We start from the raw sequence: 20,535 nt of genomic DNA, 5'->3' as shown, positions 1-20,535 counted from the left end.
CGCCGGGTCCCGCTTCCTGAGCCGGTCGGGTGACTGAGATTCCAGCGCCCGAAGCCCGGCGCTCGCGCTCACAGGAGAGTCCGATGCCCATAGAGAATGACTGGGGGGTCCGATGCTCCGTCATTCTCTATGGGCATCGGACTCTCCTATGAGCGCGCGCTCCGGGCTTCGGGCACTGAAATCTCAGTCACCCGACCGGCTCAGGGATGAGGTAAGTATAGGGGAATCTAACGGGGGGTTGGGAGCCTGTCACCCCGGAACGGGGGGGGGGGGGGGGTGACAGGTTTCCTTTAAACCCCTTAACGACATCGGGCGTATACTTACGCCCTGATGCCGGTAATGACGTTCAGAGCGGAGCCGCGCGGCGACCCCGCTCTGAACCGCGGCGGTCCCGGGTGCCGCTTGTAGCCCGGGACCGTAGGTATTAGCGGGCACGGTCCGATCGCTGTGCCCGCTAATACAGTAATCAGATGCAGCTGTCAAACATGACAGCTGCATCCGATTACCGGATTCAGCCGTTCCCTGGTGTCTAGTGGAGGAGATCGCTCCTCCGGGATGTTATCCCGGAGGAGCGATCTCCGTGTCTGAAGCCAGCCGGGGACCGCTCCAAGATAGCGCCGTCCCCGGCTCGGCACTCGTTTACTTCCGGCTGCAGCAGCCGGAAGTAAACGAGTGCCTATCTCATGGATCTCTGCAGCATATCTATGCTGCAGAGATCTCTATGAGAGATCAAAGCACTTATACTTGAAGTCCCCCAGGGAGGCTTCTAGTATAAGTGTAAAAGTTAAAAAAAAAATGTTGTTAACAGTAAAAAGCCCCCTCCCCTAAAAAAGTCTGAATCAACCCCCTTTTCCCAGGTTATAAATAAAAGTAAAAAAATAAACAAACATATTTGGTATCGCCGCGTGCGTAATCGCCCGAACTATTAATTAATCACATTCCTGATCTCGCACGGTAAATGGCGTCAGCGCCAAAAAATCCCAAAGTGCAAAATTGCGCATTTTTGGTCACATCAAATCCAGAAAAATTGTAATAAAAAGCGATCAAAAAGTCATATATGCACAATCATGGTATCAATAGAAAGAACACATCATGGCGCAAAAAATGACACCTCACACAGCCCCATAGACCAAAGGATAAAAGCGCTATAAGCCTGGGAATGGAGCGATTTTAAGTGACGTATATTTGTTGACAATGGTTTAAATTTTTTACAGGCCATCAGATACAATATAAGTTATACATGTTACATATCGTTTTTATCGTAACGACTTGAGGAACATATATAACAAGTCAGTTTTACCCCAGGGCGAATGGCGTAAAAACACGTTTCCCCCAAGTAAACAAAATGCTTTTTTTTTTTCAATTTCACCACACTTTGAATTTTTTTCTGGTTTCGCAGTGTACTTTATGCAAAAATTCAGCCTGTCATTGCAAAGTACAATTAGTGGCGCAAAAAATAAGGGCTCATGTGGGTCTCTAGGTGGAAAAATGCAAGTGCTATGGCCTTTTAAGCACAAGGAGGAAAAAACTAAAACGCAAAAATCGAAATTGGCTCTGTCCTTAAGGGGTTAAGCTTATCCATGTTTACATGCTACAAACAATCCTATGCAGTTTGTTCCTGTTGTCCCACATTTAGACTATGTTTACTTATAAAGAGATATCTATCAACCAGTGAAAATGGCATTATCTGGTGCAGAGGGGCCAGATGCTTATACATTTATTCGCACACGCTTGTATTGGGAATAAATTATTTGCATCGGGCTCCTCTCGCGCCAGAGGGACGGGGAGGGGGTGTAACAGGGGATGCGGCAGTGGAAAAATGTTAAGAAAACCTACACCAGCTCTAAGAGAGGCTCCGATGCGCACAGGATTTATGTAGAGGCATTACATCTCTACATACCTGCATATGTACATAAACCCTAGACTTAATAAATGTCCCCCATAGTATTTTTACCCAAAACTAGTAGTGGGATAAAAACACAGAAAGGCTTTGTTCCCACAATATCTTTTCTAGATGAGAAAAAATGCTATTTTTTGGTAACAAAGTCCATTAATAATGATAATAATTTAGGGCCAATTTGTATAAATTCTTCTCTGTTAGTTCCACTACTGGTTTTGGCTAAAGATAGTGGCTAAAATACTGACCAAAACACTGAGCATGTTAACATCTTGGTCTGTTTCTCAGTGCTGCAAATGCCATGGCTAGACCATCTTTTACACATGTGAATTTAAAGATATTGGGGGAGATTTATCAAACATGGTGTAAAGTAGAACTGGCTTAGTTTCCCCTAGCAACCAATCAGATTCCACCAGGGGCGTAGCTAATGTCTCCTGGGCCCTGGTGTGAGAGGTCAACTTGGGCCCCTCCCCCCCCTCCTTTTACGACCAAGTGATGCTATTGGTGTGTGTATATATATATATATATATATATATATATATATATATATACACACACACCAAGACAGATATTACCAATAACACCAGTATATAGGAAGGAAACATTACTGCCACACCACAACCACTACCATCACCACCATATTGTTACTGACCAAATCCAGTATACTAAATCACCTTATCCAGTCATATAGAGGTGGCCCCAGCTCTACACAGGTTCTATACACCATATACATTACAGTGCAGTTATATCCAGTGACTCACAGGAGACGTCTTTTCTGATCGGAGTGCTTTCCTTTCCATCTTCTCCATCTGCCCTGGGCCATTATGAGAACTTCTCTGAGCCACGAATCTGCCAGACAGACATATTAGGCTCCTCACACTGGCACCATCCTCATCTCTATACACACTGCGTATCTGTATTGGCCCCTTTACACCCTCATTTAGTGGGTAGCCCTGACTCTATGTGACCCCCTAATAATATATGCCCCCCTCTGTGTATTCCCTCTCCCCCGATGTTGCCCCCCCAAATAGATGGCCCCTCTCCCCCAATGTTGCCCTCCTTATAGATGGCCCCCTCTCCCCCCACCCTCCCTTATAGATGGCCTCCTCTCCCTCCTCCATATAGATGGTCCCCTCTACCCCCTCCCTTATAGATGGCCTCCTCTCCCCCCTCCTTATAGATGGCCCCCTCTACCCCCTCCCTTATAGATGGCCCCCTCTCTCCTCACCCTCCCTTATGGATGGCCCCCTCTCCCCCCACCCTCCCTTATAGATGCCCCCCTCTCCCCCACCCTCCCTTATAGATGGCCCCCTCTCTCCTCACCCTCCCTTATGGATGGCCCCCTCTCCCCTCACCCTCCCTTATAGATGGCCCCCTGTCCCCCCACCCTCCCTTATAGATGGTCCCCTCTCCCCCCACCCTCCCTTATAGATGGTCCCCTTCCCCCCCTTATAGATGGTCCCCTTCCCCCCTCCCTTATAGATGGTCCCCTTCCCCCCCTCCCTTATAGATGGTCCCCTTCCCCCCCTCCCTTATAGATGGTCCCTCTTCCCCCCCTCATAGATGCCCCCCTCTTTCCCCCCACCCTCATATACCCCCCTCTTTCCCCCACCCTCATAGATGCCCCCCTCTTTCCCCCCACCCTCATAGATACCCCCCTCTTTCCCCCCACCCTCATAGATGCCCCTCTCTTTCCCCCCACCCTCATAGATGCCCCCTCTTTCCCCCCACCCTCATAGATGCCCCCCTCTTTCCCCCCACCCTCATAGATACCCCTCTCTTTCCCCCCACCCTCATAGATGCCCCTCTCTTTCCCCCCACCCTCATAGATGCCCCCTCTTTCCCCCCACCCTCATAGATGCCCCCTCTTTCCCCCCACCCTCATAGATGCCCCCTCTTTCCCTTCACCCTCATAGATGCCCCTCTCTTTCCCCCACCCTCATAGATGCCCCCCTTTCCCCCCACCCTCATAGATGCCCCCCTCTTTCCCCCCACCCTCATAGATGCCCCCCTCTTTCCCCCCACCCTCATAGATGGTCCTTTTTTCCCCCACCCTCATAGATGCCCCTCTCTTTCCCCCCACCCTCATAGATGCCCCCCCTCTTTTCCCCCACCCTCATAGATGCCCCCCCTCTTTCCCCCACCCTCATAGAGGCCCCCCTCTTCCCCCCCACCCTCATAGATGGTCCCCTTTCCCCCCACCCTGCAGGCTGATAAAAAAACAAAACAAAACTTAACTCACCTGACAACGCGCTCCCACGTTGATCCTCTCTCCTCCTGGTCTGTCCGCTGCTGCGCGGCTGCCCGGGGTGTCGCGTCTTATCCCCAGCAGCGCGCGCATCCCAGAGCTCCCTGTGCGCCGGAACCGGAATTCAGGGCCCAAGACGCGCAGGGAGATCTGGGATGCGCGCGCTGCCGGGGATGAGACGCGACACCCCCGGCAGCCGCGCAGCAGCCGGGGGAAGACGGAGCCGGACTCTTGTGACCGCAAGCAAAACAATGCTTGCGGTCACAAGAGTGATTGATTGGGAGGGCCTCGCGGGCCCCCCTTTGTGGCGGGCCCGGTCATGGCGGTAGCTACGCCACTGGATTCCACCTTTCATTCCTCACAGACTCTTTGGAAAATGAAAAGTGGAATCTGATTGGTTGCTAGGGGCAACTGAGCCAGTTTCACTTCACACCATGTTTGATAAATCTCCCCCAATATTTTTATTAAATGCATATGCAGTGAGGCCTTGGATTACGAGCATAATTCGTTTCAGGGACGTTCTATCCGGGGAGAGAGGGGTTACAGCTATGAAGAGATTACCTCCACAGTCCTGTCCCCTGATGCAAGCCTCAGCCTGAAGTGGATCTGCTATGCTTTGGAAGGTGAGGGAGACTTCCTGGGTCAGAGTACAGGGCTGTAGACCACACTATGCAGGCCATCCCCCTCCCCCACTCGCGCTCCCACCCAGTACAGGGAGTTCTTAAACCAAAGCAATGCTCTTAAACCAAGTTACAATTTTGAAAAACTGCGAGCTCTTAAACCAAAACACTCTTAAACCAAGTTACTCTTAAACCAAGGTACCATTGTATAGTTCTTAATGTTTTCAATGTATGTGAGGAATATAGTAAAATCATTTAACTATATTCAATAAAAAGGTACTAAAATGTGGTAAATGGTGAATTATTTGATAGATCGCCATCCAGGTAAGTGTAAAAGTACAGGTGTCTGAGTAACAGCATTATCTATCATGTGTAGCATGGCTGATGCCAGGACATAATTAATAGCTTTTGATATAAAAGTCCTTGGCTGAGGTTCACACTGAGCAATATAAGTGGCCAGAATCTCATTGACCTAGTTCTGTTGGTCCAAATAATCGGAGAAATGAATATCTTGATATTCTTTATTATTTTCATAGCAGCTGCTTGCAGCCAAAAGACTTTTGTTGGGTAAGTACACGTTTTATGTCAGGAAAGTCTTATTTTTATGTCAGGAAAGTCTTATTTTTATGTCAGGAAAGTCTTATTGTCTCAGACATTCATTTTTTTATACTAGACTCATAAAACCTCTAAATCTAATTGCATACTTACAGTTACACAGTTCAGGGGAATAGCCAATCTTAAAAGAGTATTTAAAGGCAATGTGTCATGAAAACATTTTATTGTTTTTATAAAGTTTTTATGTTTAACATACACTAAGGCTGGATTCACATTACATTTTTGCAATCCATTTTTTTCATGGTTTTTTTTTTTTCAAAAAACGGATGCATGTGTGTGCATCCATTTTGATCTGTTTTTCAATTGAATTCCCTTATGAAAATTTTTTTATCAAAACGGATCTCCTTTTTTTAACGTACACAAAAGTAAGGTCAGCTACATTTTGTGTACATGAAAAAAAGGGATGCGTTTTCATCTGTTTTTTTATTTTTTATAATGGAAGTCAATGGGAAAAACAGATCAAAACTGAATAACAGAAGTGCATCCAATTTTTCCATCAGTTTTTTTTTGCAAAAACAGATGAAAAAAATGGATTGCAAAAATGTAGTTTGGACCCAGCCTAAGCCTAAAACTAAGCTGAGACTTTCTGTTCTGTCTTTGATGATAAGCATAATGTTTGCAGCATTAGGCTCTAGGCACACATCATCAAAATGACATCTGTTTTTATTGGACGGCCGTCTTTTAACGGCAAATCATTGCCATTATTTTAGAACGTCTGTTGTTTTAAAATAACAGCTACTATTAGCTGTTGAATGATGGCCGTCCAATAAAAAGGGACATCATTCTGACGATGTGTGAACATAGCCCAACACTAGAGATGAGCGAACTTGCCGGATTTCTGGTTCGTATGAACCAGAAATCTTGGGGTCTAAATCCTGCTGTCTGTTCGCTCCGTGCAGCGGGTGGGTACAGTGTAAGGAATGCCTGGAAAACTGGGATACAGCCATTTGCATTGGCTGTATCCTAGTTTTCTAGGCGTTCCTTACGCTGTATCCACCCGCTGCACGGAACAAGCAGACAGCGGGAATCAGACGCCGAGATTTTTGGTTCATACGAACCTGAAATCCGGCAAGTTCGCTCATCTCTACCCAACACTGAAATAGCTAGAAGCTCACAATGTTGCCTCCCCTCACTGCAATGTGACTTTTCCTATTTATATCAATGGGACAGCTCCAGTCTTTTGTTGTCAATGTTTATAAGTCTAAATGCTGTTAAAAACAACTCACGCAATATGTTTGCCCCCATAATAATGTACAAAAAAGTTGATAAAAAAATGGCAATCATAAAATAAAAACAGAATAAAAAGGCATGTGTTTCAGTATTTGGCTCTAAACAGTAAATGAATCTAGATGACACATTTCCTTGAAGAGACTTCAAGATTATTTCTGCAGCATTTAGCCATACAAAGGATAGAAACATTTTCAACTTTTCCCCAAGACTTGTGTTTAGTTCTGTTATTCGATGCTTTCACAGCCCCATGCACACACTGTGGGAGGGATTTATGAAAGGGTGTAAATATACACCTGGTGAATAATACACACAGCAACCAATCACAGCTCAGCTTTCAGCTCTGGTAAAATATAAGAGGAGCTGTGATTGGTTGCTGAGGGCAGTTTACACCAGGTGTATATTTACACCCTTTTATAAATCTCCCCCTATGTGTACAGAGGCCAGTGGTGTAGCTATAGGTGCGCCCCCACACATTAGGGGGCCAGAGGCCCCCTTTACCATATTAAGGTTGACTGGTTATGCCCAACCTGATAAATTCAGCTCCACTGCTCAGCACTATATGGGGGTCACATAGGTTAGGGTGCACGAATAAGAGAAGAGTAGATAAGAACTGTGTGCCAACCCCTTCCTCTCAATATAGTATTTGCATGTGCTATGCTATACTGGGAATGGCAGCACCCTTTAGGCTGTGGCAATAGAATAATAAAGTCCTCGATTACGGTGGTCCACCTTTATACTACCCAAGGTACATACAGTATACAAGAATTAAATACGAGTCAGCATTCAAACGTGAGTTATTTAATTGCTCCTGTGCATTTTTATTGATCCATAACCTAAAAAACCCAGGTAATAGACAAGTAACCTATGGAACTGTAGCAATATTTGAGGTCTCTGGGCCAAATGGCCTTCTTCAGGTTATTGGAACCACCAAAGAATAAGTGTCTGTCTATATATAGGCAAACAGCAAAACCTCCGGTATGGAGGTGGGAAGGAGCTGGAAGGCAACGACTGTGTATGATATCCACACAAGTAAAAGAAAGAACCGGCACTACCCACTTGTTGCCATGTTCACATTGGCGCATTGGACTGTGCATGATTTATTGGGTTAGTGTACTCTACTTAACATTTTCTTACTTTTTTCTTTGTTTACAGAGATCAGGTTCTACGTGCTTATGCCAAAGACAATGCACAGTTGGCTATATTAAGGGAATTAGAAGCCATGGAACATTTACAGGTACTTTATTCATCATAAGCTATAGAGAGCTCATTACAACAAACATACCAATCCCCGGTCAGCTGTATTGTAAATGCAGAACCGATTAAATAACATTTATGACCAGCAGATCTGGGGTCAATGTTTCTCAAAGGGGATGTTCATTTATTTATGGTAGAAAAAAAAATTCATAGTTTGGAGTCATACTCACCTTGCTGACTCCCCCCCCCCCCTCACTCCCATTCAGTTATATCCAGGGTAGTGCCAGTCTATTTACTTCTTGATCTCCATTTGACATAGACACGTGACCTCTGCATCTATTACAGCAGTGATCTTTTACAGTAATTTAATGCAGCTGCCAAGTGGTCAGTGCTCATTTACAGAACCTTTATAAAGCTCAGTGAATGGCTGGGCTGCACGAACAATCACTGGATTGTTTGTGCAGCCATTTCTTTCAGCCACATATTACATAGGGATATGTGTGGCTGATGAATGATGATTTTTTAACCCTGTTTAATCATGTGACCACTATAGTGAGGTGTGTTCTATACAATGTATTTACATGGGGCTGTAGGAAATGTATCAAAAAGGGATTCATTTCTAGTAGCATAGTGGCCTATGGCTTATGCTAAAGAAGTGTTAATACCAGACTACAGTGTGTTTAGAGGGATATTCCAGCAATACATATTTTTTCTTTATAAGAAAGCATATTCATAAGCCCCAATCCCTTATACAGTAGCTGCCATTTCAATGGCTTCCACCCCTGCTGCTTACAACTGGTACCCTCCTTCTTCTAATGTGACGACCCTGCAGGAAATGCCTGTTTTCATTCTCTTAGTGGTAATACTCAGGCTGCTGTGTATCAATGCATATACAACGTTTTTTGTGTCAATTGGACTTATTTAAAAATTACACCCCACATTATTGTGTAACAGCTCCTTTCATAAGTTATCTCATGTATTTATTTATTAGCTTTAGTCTATGTTTCCACTATAGGAACAACTTGTCATTTAATGGAAAATCCTGTCGTGGAAACATAGGGGGACATTTATCAAAGTTACAGCAGGGGAGTACGCCAGGCAAACGGCACAGATTTTCCCCTTCTCCCTGGCCTGTCGTATCCACCGCGCGCAGGCCAGGGGGAAAGTGGAAAGTCGGGGAGGAGGCGTGGCCTCACCCGTGCCTCATTTACTATGATTTACACCTGCTCGCAGGCGTAAATCATGATCCAAATCTACACCTGCTGCAGGGGTTGGGCGCACGGCTGGTCGGCCGGGGAAAAGGGGGCGCGGCCCAATTTAAGACTGGCGTACGAGTATACCGATCTTGATAAATCCCCCCCATAGTCTTTAAATAAGTGTGCAAAAATCCTGGCACACTTCATCTAACATATGATATGCAAACTATAGGTTTAATGATATCAACGTAAGTCCTATCTTCTCATTCAGGTTGATTACTGGCGTGGTCCTTCAAGGCCTAATCTACCTGTTGACATGAGAGTTCCTAATGCCGTTTTACAGCAAGTGAAGGTGTTCCTGGAGTCTAACAGCATTGATTATTCCATCATGATAGAGGATGTTCAGGTACCTTTAGAATGTAAAAAGACACACTTGATTTTTTTAGTGGACAACTTTATTGGGTTTCCTCTATATGCTGCTGTGGTAATACCATTTGTTTCTTTTTTTCTATTCCTTCCCAGGACTTACTGGACCAGGAGCAGCAGGAAATACTATCTGCAAAGTTGCATGGGAGAAGTACTAATCGCTTTAGCTATTCCACCTATCACACAATAGAAGAGGTTAAGGAATATCTCATTCTTATGAATTCTCATTTTTGAATAAAGTAACCATGGACATTTGAAAGTGTTTAGCTGTGTAAGGCTATGTTCACACATAGTATTTCCATCAGTCTTTTGGTCAGCATTTTTTCTACCAAAATCAGGAGTGGAATTGACAGGAAAAAAATTATAATGGAAAGATGTGTTTTCAATGTTTTGGTTGAAAAAAGACTGACCAAAAGACTGACGGAAATACTGTGTGTGAACATAGCCTAAAGCATCAGGGTCACATGGCCATTTGCTGAAATTTTAACACAAAGAGATGCTTACAACCCTAAAAACTAAACTATGTGTGGAAATATATCATGTTTTTGGTTAATATTGGTTAACATGCTGTTTATACTATCTATCTATCTATCTATCTATCTATCTATCTATCTATCTATCTATCTATCTTTATTTTTCTAGATTTACAGCTGGATAGACACTTTAGTGTCAGAATATCCCCAACTGGTCAGCAAGATTGATATTGGTCAGAGCTTTGAAGGTCGCCCAATATATGCTTTACAGGTAAGTCCTGTGTAAATAGGAATCCTTTCTATTTTTCAGTAAGGCTTATGATTATGATTTGCAACAACGGCCGTGATTAGTAAGGAAGTTACATTGTGCAAACATAGCCTGAGTTGTCTACTACAGATAAAGCAAGAAGATTGCCTTCTATAGCGAGTTAGCATACAGCCTGACACAAGATTGTCAGAAGTGAAGTGACTGCTCTCCTGCAAAACATACAACACATTTACTTTTCACAATACATACGTATTTTGTATATTTTGTTACCTTAACCACCTGCAACACTAAAATAGCAATTGAACACATTTTCTTGTGTTTTACATTTTTTTCAATGTGCTTTAGTTTAGTACAGGTGGAAACAAACCAGCCATATGGATTGACACTGGAATTCATGCTCGTGAGTGGATAACCCAGGCCACAGGTGTATGGACAGCTAAAAAGGTTGTGATCAAGGACTATCATGCTTATTAGTACAAATCTGCTGTAATCCATCTACGTCACATTCATACATATTAATATTGCATTCATAGATTGCAAGCAGCTATGGTGTTGACTCGTCACTCACTGATATTCTAAACAACATGGACATATTTCTGGAGATTGTTACCAACCCTGATGGTTATGCTTACACCCATAGTACGGTAAGATTGCTACTGGTAAGCTAAAGGGCCTTTTACACGGCCAAATATTGGCGAGGAGCAATGCTAGAAAACATTCCTTCTATGATAATCAGCCCGTGCAAAAAAGCCAGAGATCAGCCGAAGAGTGGGAAAAGACCCAATCTTTTGTACTGTGGCAAAATACAGTGGGGGCTTGGATTACGAGCATAATTGGTTTCGGAAATCCACTTGGAAAAACCAAAGCAAATTTTCCCATAAGAAATCACTGATATTCAGACAATTGGTTCCACACCCCCAAAATAATGATTTTTTATTCTGAATAACAGGTTAAAACAGATGGAAAAAAAAACCATTTAGAAACAGTTGAATATGCGATATTATATGTTACTTTACAGTATAGAAATCAGCATGTCGAGTATAATGTATAGTAAGTGCATAAACCTGAAAAAAAAAACAGCAGCAGTTTGTAGATGCAGAATGGAACTTCAGATCCCCATAATGCAGAAGTGTAACACAACAGAGTACAGACATGGCCAAAAGTTTTTAAAATGATACAAATATTAATTTTTACAAATTTACTGCTTCAGTTTTTAAAATGGCAATTTGAATATACTTCAGAATGTTATAAAGAGTGATCAGCTTAACAGCAATTACTTGCAAAGTCAATATTTGCCTAGAAAAGGAACTTAATCCCCCAAAACACATTTCAACATCATTGCAGACCTGCCTTAAAAGGCTAACATTGTTTCAGTGATTGCTCCATTAACACAGGTGTGGGTGTTGATGAGGACAGGGCTGGAGATCAATCTGTCATGATTAAGTAAGAATGACACCACTGGACACTTTAAAAGGAGGCTGGTGCTTGGCATCATTGTTTCTCTTCTGTTAACCATGGTTATCTCTGAAGAAACATGTGCAGTCATCATTGCACTGCATAAAAATGGCCTAACAGGGAAGAGTATCGCAGCTAGAAAGATTGCACCTCAGTCTACAATCTATCGCATCATCAAGAACTTCAGGGAGAGAGGTTCCATTGTTGCCAAAAAGGCTCCAGGGCGCCCAAGAAAGACCAGGAAGCGCCAGGAGCGTCTCTTAAAAGTGTTCCAGCTGCGGGATCGGGCTACCAGCAGTGCAGAGCTTGCTCAGGAATGGCAGCAGGCAGGTGTGAGTGCATCTGCAAGCACTGTGAGTTGGAGACTCTTGGAGCAAGGCCTGGTCTCAAGGAGGGCAGCAAAGAAGCCACTTCTCTCCAGAAAAAACATCAGGGACAGACTGATATTCTGCAAAAGGTACAGGGAGTGGACTGGTGAGGACTGGGGTAAAGTCATTTTCTCTGATGAATCCCCTTTCCGATTGTTTGGGATATCTGGAAAACAGATTATTCTGAGAAGACGAGGTGAGCGCTACCACCAGTCTTGTCTCATGCCAACTGTAAAGCATCCTGAAACCATTCATGTGTGGGGTTGCTTCTCAGCCAAGGGAATCGGCTCTCTCACAGTCTTGCCTAAAAACACAGCCCTGAATAAAGAATGGTACCAGAATGTCCTCCAAGAGCAACTTCTCCTAACCGTCCAAGAGCGGTTTGGCGATCAACAATGCCTTTTCCAGCATGATGGAGCACCTTGCCATAAAGCAAAGTTGATAACTAAATGGCTCAGGGAACAAAACATAGAGATTTTGGGTCCATGGCCTGGAAACTCCCCAGATCTTAATCCCATTGAGAACTTGTGGACAAACAAAAACCAACAAATTCTGACAAAATACAAGCATTGATTGGTCAAGAATGGACTGCTATCAGTCAGGATTTGGTCCAGAAGTTGATTGAGAGCATGCCAGGGAGAATTGCAGAGGTCCTGAAGAAGAAGGGTCAACACTGCAAATATTGACTTGCTGCATTAACTCATTCTGTCAATATAAGCTTTTGTTACTCATAATATGATTGCAATTATATTTCTGTGTGTGATAAAAACATCTGACAAACACACAGAAAAAACAGAGGGCAGCAGATCATGTGAAAATATAATATTTGTGTCATTCTCAAAACTTTTGGCCATGACTGTAGAATAGAGAAGCAGGGCTACTGTCAGAGGTCTGTGTGGTCACATGACCACAATGGGCAAAGGTGTGTGTTCAGCATGGATCAATCAGGAAGTAAGAATTACAGAGCTGTGCAGAAGGACAGTGACAGAAACTTTTCTATACAGCAGTGTGAATGGCTGAGTGTAAGTGCAGGCAAATTATAGCAGCAATGTGTATAGCTGAGTTTAAGTACAGGCACATTATAGCAGCAGTGTGTATAGCTGAGTGTAAGTGCAGGCACATATAGCAGCAGTGTGTAAAGCTGAGTGTGAGTGCAGGCACATTATAGTAGGAATGGAGAGGATGGGAAAAAAAGGGCTGACAGAGACTGCAGGGAGGAATGAGCAGGGCAGATGTGAGCACATAAATGTAGCACTCTCTGTCTGGGGAGAGAGGGGTTACAGCTATAAAGAGATGACCTCCACAGTCCTGTCCCCTAATGTAAGCCCCAGCCTGGATCTGCTATGATTTGGAAGATGGCACAGACTGTACAACGCTCTTAATCCAAGTTACTCTTAAAACAAGGTACCACTGTATATCACTATTGGCTGATATTGAGACTTCTTAATGGCCGAACAATACAGTGATAATTCTTTACTTTATGGTTAATATAGAATCGCATGTGGAGAAAGACCAGGTCGATCAATGTGGGCTCTTCTTGTATTGGTGTGGACCCCAACAGGAATTGGAATGCAGGTTTTGGAGGTGCAAAAATGATTATATGGGTTATATTCTAACTTAGGGAAGTGACTAAATCCCATACTGCACAGGGACCTCGCTGGGGGTGTGCACACAGCTGTTCAGGCACGCCACGCACTGATTTCATTGGCTGTTCCACTCCGGGCGTCCTAGCAGCCAAAATCAGATCCTGACGGACCCCCGACCCTAATCCGAACGTTTTGTTTTAGGGTTTGGGTTGGGGGTCGGCTTAGGGTTACATACCAACTTAACTATCCCCTGCCCGCACAACAACCCTTACCCTCGCGGTTGGTGCTAATCAGGAAGGTTAAGGTTGGGGCTGACGCAGGGTTAGAACATGACAAATCAGTGGGACGTAATCAGGGATCCGTCAGGGTCTGATTTTGGCTGCTAGGAAGCCAGGAGTGGAGCAGCCAATTAAATCTGGCTGGGGCACGGCTTGCCTGGAGAGCTGTGTTCGCGCCCCCAGCGAGGTCCCTGTACGGTATGGGATTTAGACACTACCTTGCAAATAGAAGTAACGGGAAATTTTTAATGTGGTTAATATCTAGATTCACCTACATTTTTTTAAATTGTTCAAATTAAAATGTTTTTTTTTTTTGTGTGTGTGAACAGAATTATTTTTTATTTATAAGACATGAAACATTTAAAGGCTATGTTGACTCATAGTATTTCCATCAGTCTTTTGGTTAGTCTTTTTTCAACCCAAACCAGGAGTGGATTGAAAACACAGAAGCTGTGCAAATCGGCCATTATAATTTTGCCCTGTCAGTTTCACTCCTGGTTTTGGCTGAAAAAATACTGATCAAAACACTGACAGAAATACTATGAATGAACATAACGTAAATCTTGAACAAGCATTTTTTAAAGAATTTTGACACTTCCATGTGTTGAAATTCTGCTTTACCATAAAACTATGTTTGTTTGTTTTTTGTTTTAGTAATAATAATAGTAACAACGATACAGGATTTAATAAAATTATCTGCACTTTTTTTTTTTTTTTTACCTTTTTTGGCCCAAATAAAAATCAACTTGTATGAAAAAATGGCAATGTTTTCGAGAATTGTGACAAATTTACACTGCCTACAGTAAATAGAAACATGTGGTTTTATGGTTTGCAGGCCCTGGTTCCAGCAGTAATCCATGTGCTGAGACATATCATGGAGCACATCCTCACTCTGAGCCTGAAGTTAACTCTGTTGTGGATTTTATCTTGGCTCATGGCAATGTGAAGGCTATGCTTACCATACACAGCTACTCCCAGATGCTGCTATTTCCTTATGGCTACACTAATAATCTTGCACCAGACCATGAAGAGTTGGTAAGAATGAACAACAAACTAAAGCTAATGTATGGGACTTAAAGGGGTTATCCAGCGCTACAAAAACATGGCCACTTTTCCCCCTACTGTTGTCTCCAGTTTAGGTGTGGTTTGCAATTAAACTCCATTTACTTCAATGGAACTGAGTTTCAAAACCCCACCCAAACTGGAGACAACAGTAGGGGGAAAGTGGCCATGTTTTTGTAGCACTGGATAACCCCTTTAAGGCCCTATTACACTGAACCGTTCAGGCAGACAATCATTCAGTGTAATGGCACATTTTGAGAAAAACATGTTTAGGCTATGTTCACACAACATAAGTTTCACAGTTATCACGTCCATTGTTGCTGAAGGCTGAGGGAATCTCAGCCGGACTGTATACACATAGGGGGGGGATTTACGAAGAAGAGCGTACAAGTACGCTCGTCTTATATTAAGCCCCGTCCCCTTTTCCAGGCAGGATTCGCTAAGAGGCGCATGCCTCTTAGTGAATCCGGGCGGCCCGGCATACCAAATCTACACCTGCTTCCAGCAGGTGTAGATTTGCGTCATGATTTACACCTGCGAGTAGGAGTAAATCATGATAAATGAGGCACGGGAGGAGGCCACGCCTCCTCTTCGCCTTATCACACACCCCCAAGCTCCGCCAGCCCGCTCATCGGGTGAATCTGCACCTCCTCCCTGGCGTATGCCTCTGGCGTACCTTTCATAAATGTCCCCTATAGTATACACTCCAGCCATGATCCCTAGTGGCGCAGCGAGAAACTGACATGTCAGTTTTCTGCAGCCGCTATTTAATGAATAGCGGCCGCAGAAAACCGTGTCAGTGCACACAATGGAGTGTGCGGCTCCAGCCACACGCTCCATTGTGTGCAGTGGGGAGTTTTGATGCGCACGCGCACGGATGTGCCCGCGTCAAGACTCAGCGGTGCTAAAGATCATCCGGCCGATACTGCATTACTTCTGAGACCAGCCGTTCCGTCACCTGGCCAGGTCACGGAACGGCTAGTCTCTTACAGGGTCTGAACATAGCCTAAAAGATCACGATCAGTCTGCTAAGGTAGCCCCTTCCCTCTGCTCCTGTCTTTGCGTGTAATAGCACAGTGAAGCAAGCAGGGAAAGAAGGGAAAGGGAGCACTGAGCTGAAAGCGCTTGCCTCCCTGGCGCAGCAGGCAGTATAATATGGCCTTTAATGATATACAAACAGTTTACAACGTTTCCTGAATTAACTCACTGTAATAGTGCTGGAAGTCAGTTCTATATGCATGATCATGACCATGCTTCTGGTAGGCAGGGACAGCCTTGGGGGCCTAGTGCTAGGGCTGACACTGTCTGTTTCTGTCTTTCATCCAGGTCCCAGGTTCCCTTACAGTACAGTATTCACATATATTTTGAATGCACATAAATGTACTGGAGCTCCAACCAGGAATGGGCATCTATAATCGAATAAAACATATCTAGTTTTTAGCTGTTGTACTAAAAATATTTTTCTGTAGATTTTATGTTTGAAAATGGCTACATAAAAAATACAGAACATATTAGATACATAAAAGACACAAAAAGTGTGTTTTGGGTTTGTCTATATGTAATCATTAACTGGCAAAGCAGGAAATATAAGAAGAATCCGGGATTTAGAAGATCATTATTTATTCAATTTACAACTTACTTTATGTTTTAAGATGGAACTAGCCCAACGAACAGCAACTGCTTTGGCCTCCTTGCATGGAACTCGGTATACTTATGGAACCACTATTGCCACCATTTGTAAGTAGATTACTGTAACAATAATAGTCTTGTACAGTATGGGGAGCAGGGCAAAAGATTTGATGATTTCCGCTAAGTACTGAATACATCAGTTGTACAAATATTCTATCATGATAACTTAATACAATGTTAGGGCTCATTCACATTATGGAATCGGGGCTGAAATTCCGTGCGACCCCCCCCCCCACGCAGACTCGCGCCGAATCCTGCCTTCTATCTGCTTAAATGGGAGGGCTTGCCAGCCTCCGCTCAATTCATTGAGCAGAGAGCGGAGGCGCGAAAAGCCCTCATATTCAAGCAGATAGAAGGCAGGCAGGAATTTCGGCCTTTTGAAGTCAATGGAATCGCCTTAGTGTCTGTCTGAATAAGTTAGTGTCCATTATTGAACAGGCCAGCTGGCCCTGTCCTGTGGCGCTAAACTGACTTTCTGATAAATGTGAACCTAGCCTCAAATCTGTTTTTGTTTTACATAGATTGATATGTCTATGTAATACTGCTTCTCAGCTTCAAGCAATACAGGAGTTAGGGTGGGTTCACACTACGAAATTCTCGCTGATAAACTGCGGAATTCCGCCGGCTGTACGCGCTCACGGATGCGCGCCTTTCCACCGGCTCCATAGACCCCATTCTATGGGCCGGCTGATTCCACATTCCACCAAAAGAATTGACATGTCAGTTCTTTCGGCGGAATGCGGAATCAGCTGGCCCATAGAATGGTGTCTATGGAGCCGGTGGAAAGGCGCGCATCCGTGAGCATGTACAGCTGGCGGAATTCCGCAGAGTTTATCCATGAGAATTCCGTAGTGTGAACCCGCCCTTAAGCTGAGAAGCTGCTAAACTTGATAATGCACCTGTGTTGTCTGTGTGATTGACGGGTTCCTCTGCCTTTCTGCTACCTGGAAGATCAGAGTGCTGGTCCAATGGGGATCCGTAACGGGCTCTTGCTCAGCATAAAAAAAAGCTGAGGCAGGTTTCCAGCGCTGGCTATTAGGTTAACTTCCTGGTCCCAGCTTCCCCTGTCTACTCCTGCGATCCCCGCTCCTTATCCCTCTGTTTTGCTCGACTTGTTACCTGACCTCCTGCCTGACTATCTGACTATCCGTTTACTTGCTGATAGCGCAGGGAACGTCAACGTGGTTGTCCACGGCCGCCTAGGGCCGACTGAGGCAAGTAGGCAGGGACAGTGGGTGGGTTCAGACCTCGGGCCCACTGTCTTGTCGTGTCTGTACCTCCCTGTCCCGACAAACACATAAAAAAAAATGAAGACAGCAAGAAAAAATGAACATACAATAGTTCGGATAATCAATGAGTCTGGAACAAGTGACCACGTAATGAATAGGGGACCACAAGTACTTTAAGAGAACTTTAAGCAATCAATCTCTTTCGTTTTGAGGAAAGTCCCGAGCGATGTAATAGTTGGGTGACCCACCCGTGGGTCCGGTTGCATCAATGTAGTCTATTCAACAATCATAGCTCTATATATATAGGTTAATAACAAATTAGAGAACAGCAAACAAATCATGTCTGTAAAACACTATGGGGGCGATTTATCAAACTTGGTGTAAAGTAGAATTGTCTTAGTTGCCCCTGGCAACCAATCAGATTCCACCTTACATTTTTCCAAGACTCTGTGAGGAATAAAAAGTGTAATCTGATTGGTTGCTAGGGGCAACTGAGACAGTTCTACTTTACACCTCTTTGATAAATGTCCCCCTATATGATAAAAAATGAAAGAAAAAAGAGAAAAAAAGTAAGCAAGCAAAAGAGAAAAAAGAATCAAAGAGAGAAGCAAAGAGGAAAGACCCAAAAGAAGAAAGGAAGATCCAGAAGGATAAAGAAGAGGGGAGAACAGGAAGGGTACAGGGGGGGGGGGTATAGGTGGGATGATGTGTTAGTTATTTCTGAAAAGAATCCTGATGGATCAGGCCAACCAATTTTTGAGAGTGTCAGAGTCCCAAGCCAACCATGTGTCCCTGAATGGGATTTGCCTATCAGTATTGTCAGCAACTATCATAATTTTTATAAATTATATATTTAGAGGCACATAATGACATGTCTTTACAAATAACACGACTTTGTTTTTTGTTTTTTTATTCATTTGCATTCTTTGCAGACCAAGCAGATGGCACAACCACAGACTGGGCCTATAATAATGGCATCAAGTATTCCTACACCTTTGAGTTAAGAGACACAGGAAAATATGGCTTTATCCTTCCTGCTGATCAGATCATTCCTACAGCAGAAGAGACTTGGCTGGCACTCATGACAATTATGGAACATGTCAAGGATCACCCTTACTAACCCTCTTTGTGCCTTTAGGAGATGAATAAAATTAAGTTTCCTAAAAGTATAAATGTATTTTTGCCTGGGTAGTTTGTCATTTTGTCATTATTTCTGTTGCCAAGGAATGGGGTAGATTTTTATTGACATTACAAAACCGTAGATACCTTTTGGTATGTTCTACATTAACAATATTTCTTATATAAAAATAGAAGAAAAAAAAATATTGCTGTATTGTAACAATGAAAGACTATTTATTTTACTTCATTAACAGGTTCAATTGGTCTTAATAGGTTCATGCTGCTCTAACCATGGGTAGCGTGTAATAGCTTCGTTATTATCATCACTTATGCTTTATGTAGCCACAAAAAGAGTTTGACCCACGTTTTATTGTTTCCTCTTGTTTATTTCTTTTATATATTCACTTGGTGTATTCACATAAGGTAGCTACGGGCTTGTCTCAGGTGTGCATGTACAGAGTGGGCGTTCCTCACTGCCGTGACGCAATGTTTCGGGGTAAGCCCCCTTACTCATGCGTGCTGGCTAGTAGGACGTGTATAAAAAGGAGCATGTCCTACTAGCCAGCACGCATGAGTAAGGGGGCTTACCCCGAAACGTTGCGTCACGGCAGTATAGAACGCCCACTCTGTACATGCACACCTGAGACAAGCCCGTAGCTACCTTATGTGAATTCACCAAGTAAATATATGAAAGAAATAAACAAGAGGAAACAATAAAACGTGAGTCAAACTCTTTTTGTGGATACATAAAGCATAAGTGATGATAATAACGAACAGAATAAGTGCTCCAGCAAAGTATATATGAATGTGCAGACTTATAGGCAAGTGGCAGCCTAAGAGATTGTGAGCACCCAAACATTACACGATTTAAAAGTATCAGCGTTGAATGTATGGGACGTTGTTGTTTCACACAGACAATTTTTTCTATAGCGTGTAATAGCAACAAGCTTCACACAGTACTTTCAATGACTATGAAACAGTAAAACATAGCTTGATGTAATGGAGGAACCTGCATACAGGATCTACAGCAGATTTGATGGCGCAGATTTAAAGATGCATATTCAAAGCAAATCAAATCTGGACCAGATTTAAATCTTCGCCATCAAATCTTTTTTTTTTTAATTCTTTATTTTCCGAAAGCACGGAGGTGGTACAGCCACATGCCCACCAGTCCTCCCAATAAACACCAATAAAACAGTTAACGACATGTAACAAATTGTAAACAAAATAATACTTCCATCTAGATGCATATTATACCTCTGTAGCTCATGAGATAACTGGCGGCCGCCACCACTCCCGCCCTTCGGTAGTTTAAAAAAAAACAAAAAACAGCTAAACACACCCAGGTGGTGTGTTTTTTAGAGAAGGAGGAAGCATCCAGGGGAGCCTGGAGGTAAACACAAAAGAAGGAAAAGATATGAAGAACAAAGGGAGAGACGTAAGACAACACCTACCCACACACAGACAGATAGAAAAAAAAGGGAGGGGGATATGGGAGGGAAGGGAAGAAGCCCACAATGTTTGCACCAAATTACGGATGGCGGGCCCAGGTCGACCACCCACAATGTTAGTCGGAGTTTAA

At 43.5% G+C, this 20,535-nt stretch overlaps 1 protein-coding gene across 1 annotated transcript; it reads left to right on the top strand.

Moving 5' to 3' along the window:
• The first annotated feature begins 5,225 nt into the window (after positions 1-5,225).
• Positions 5,226-19,007, top strand: LOC138777151 (carboxypeptidase A1-like). Its single transcript, XM_069956259.1, has 11 exons — positions 5,226-5,332; positions 7,763-7,844; positions 9,272-9,406; positions 9,523-9,621; positions 10,069-10,170; positions 10,513-10,611; positions 10,701-10,811; positions 13,484-13,574; positions 14,690-14,889; positions 16,569-16,653; positions 18,767-19,007. Exons 1-11 carry the CDS (start codon positions 5,268-5,270, stop codon positions 18,952-18,954), a joined length of 1,257 nt encoding a protein of 418 aa, XP_069812360.1. The 5' UTR covers positions 5,226-5,267; the 3' UTR covers positions 18,955-19,007.
• Positions 19,008-20,535: the final 1,528 nt, after the last annotated feature.

Source organism: Dendropsophus ebraccatus, chromosome 1 (genome assembly GCF_027789765.1).
Source record: "Dendropsophus ebraccatus isolate aDenEbr1 chromosome 1, aDenEbr1.pat, whole genome shotgun sequence".
Lineage (NCBI taxonomy): Eukaryota > Metazoa > Chordata > Amphibia > Anura > Hylidae > Dendropsophus > Dendropsophus ebraccatus.
This window is presented reverse-complemented; position numbering and strand designations above follow the sequence as displayed.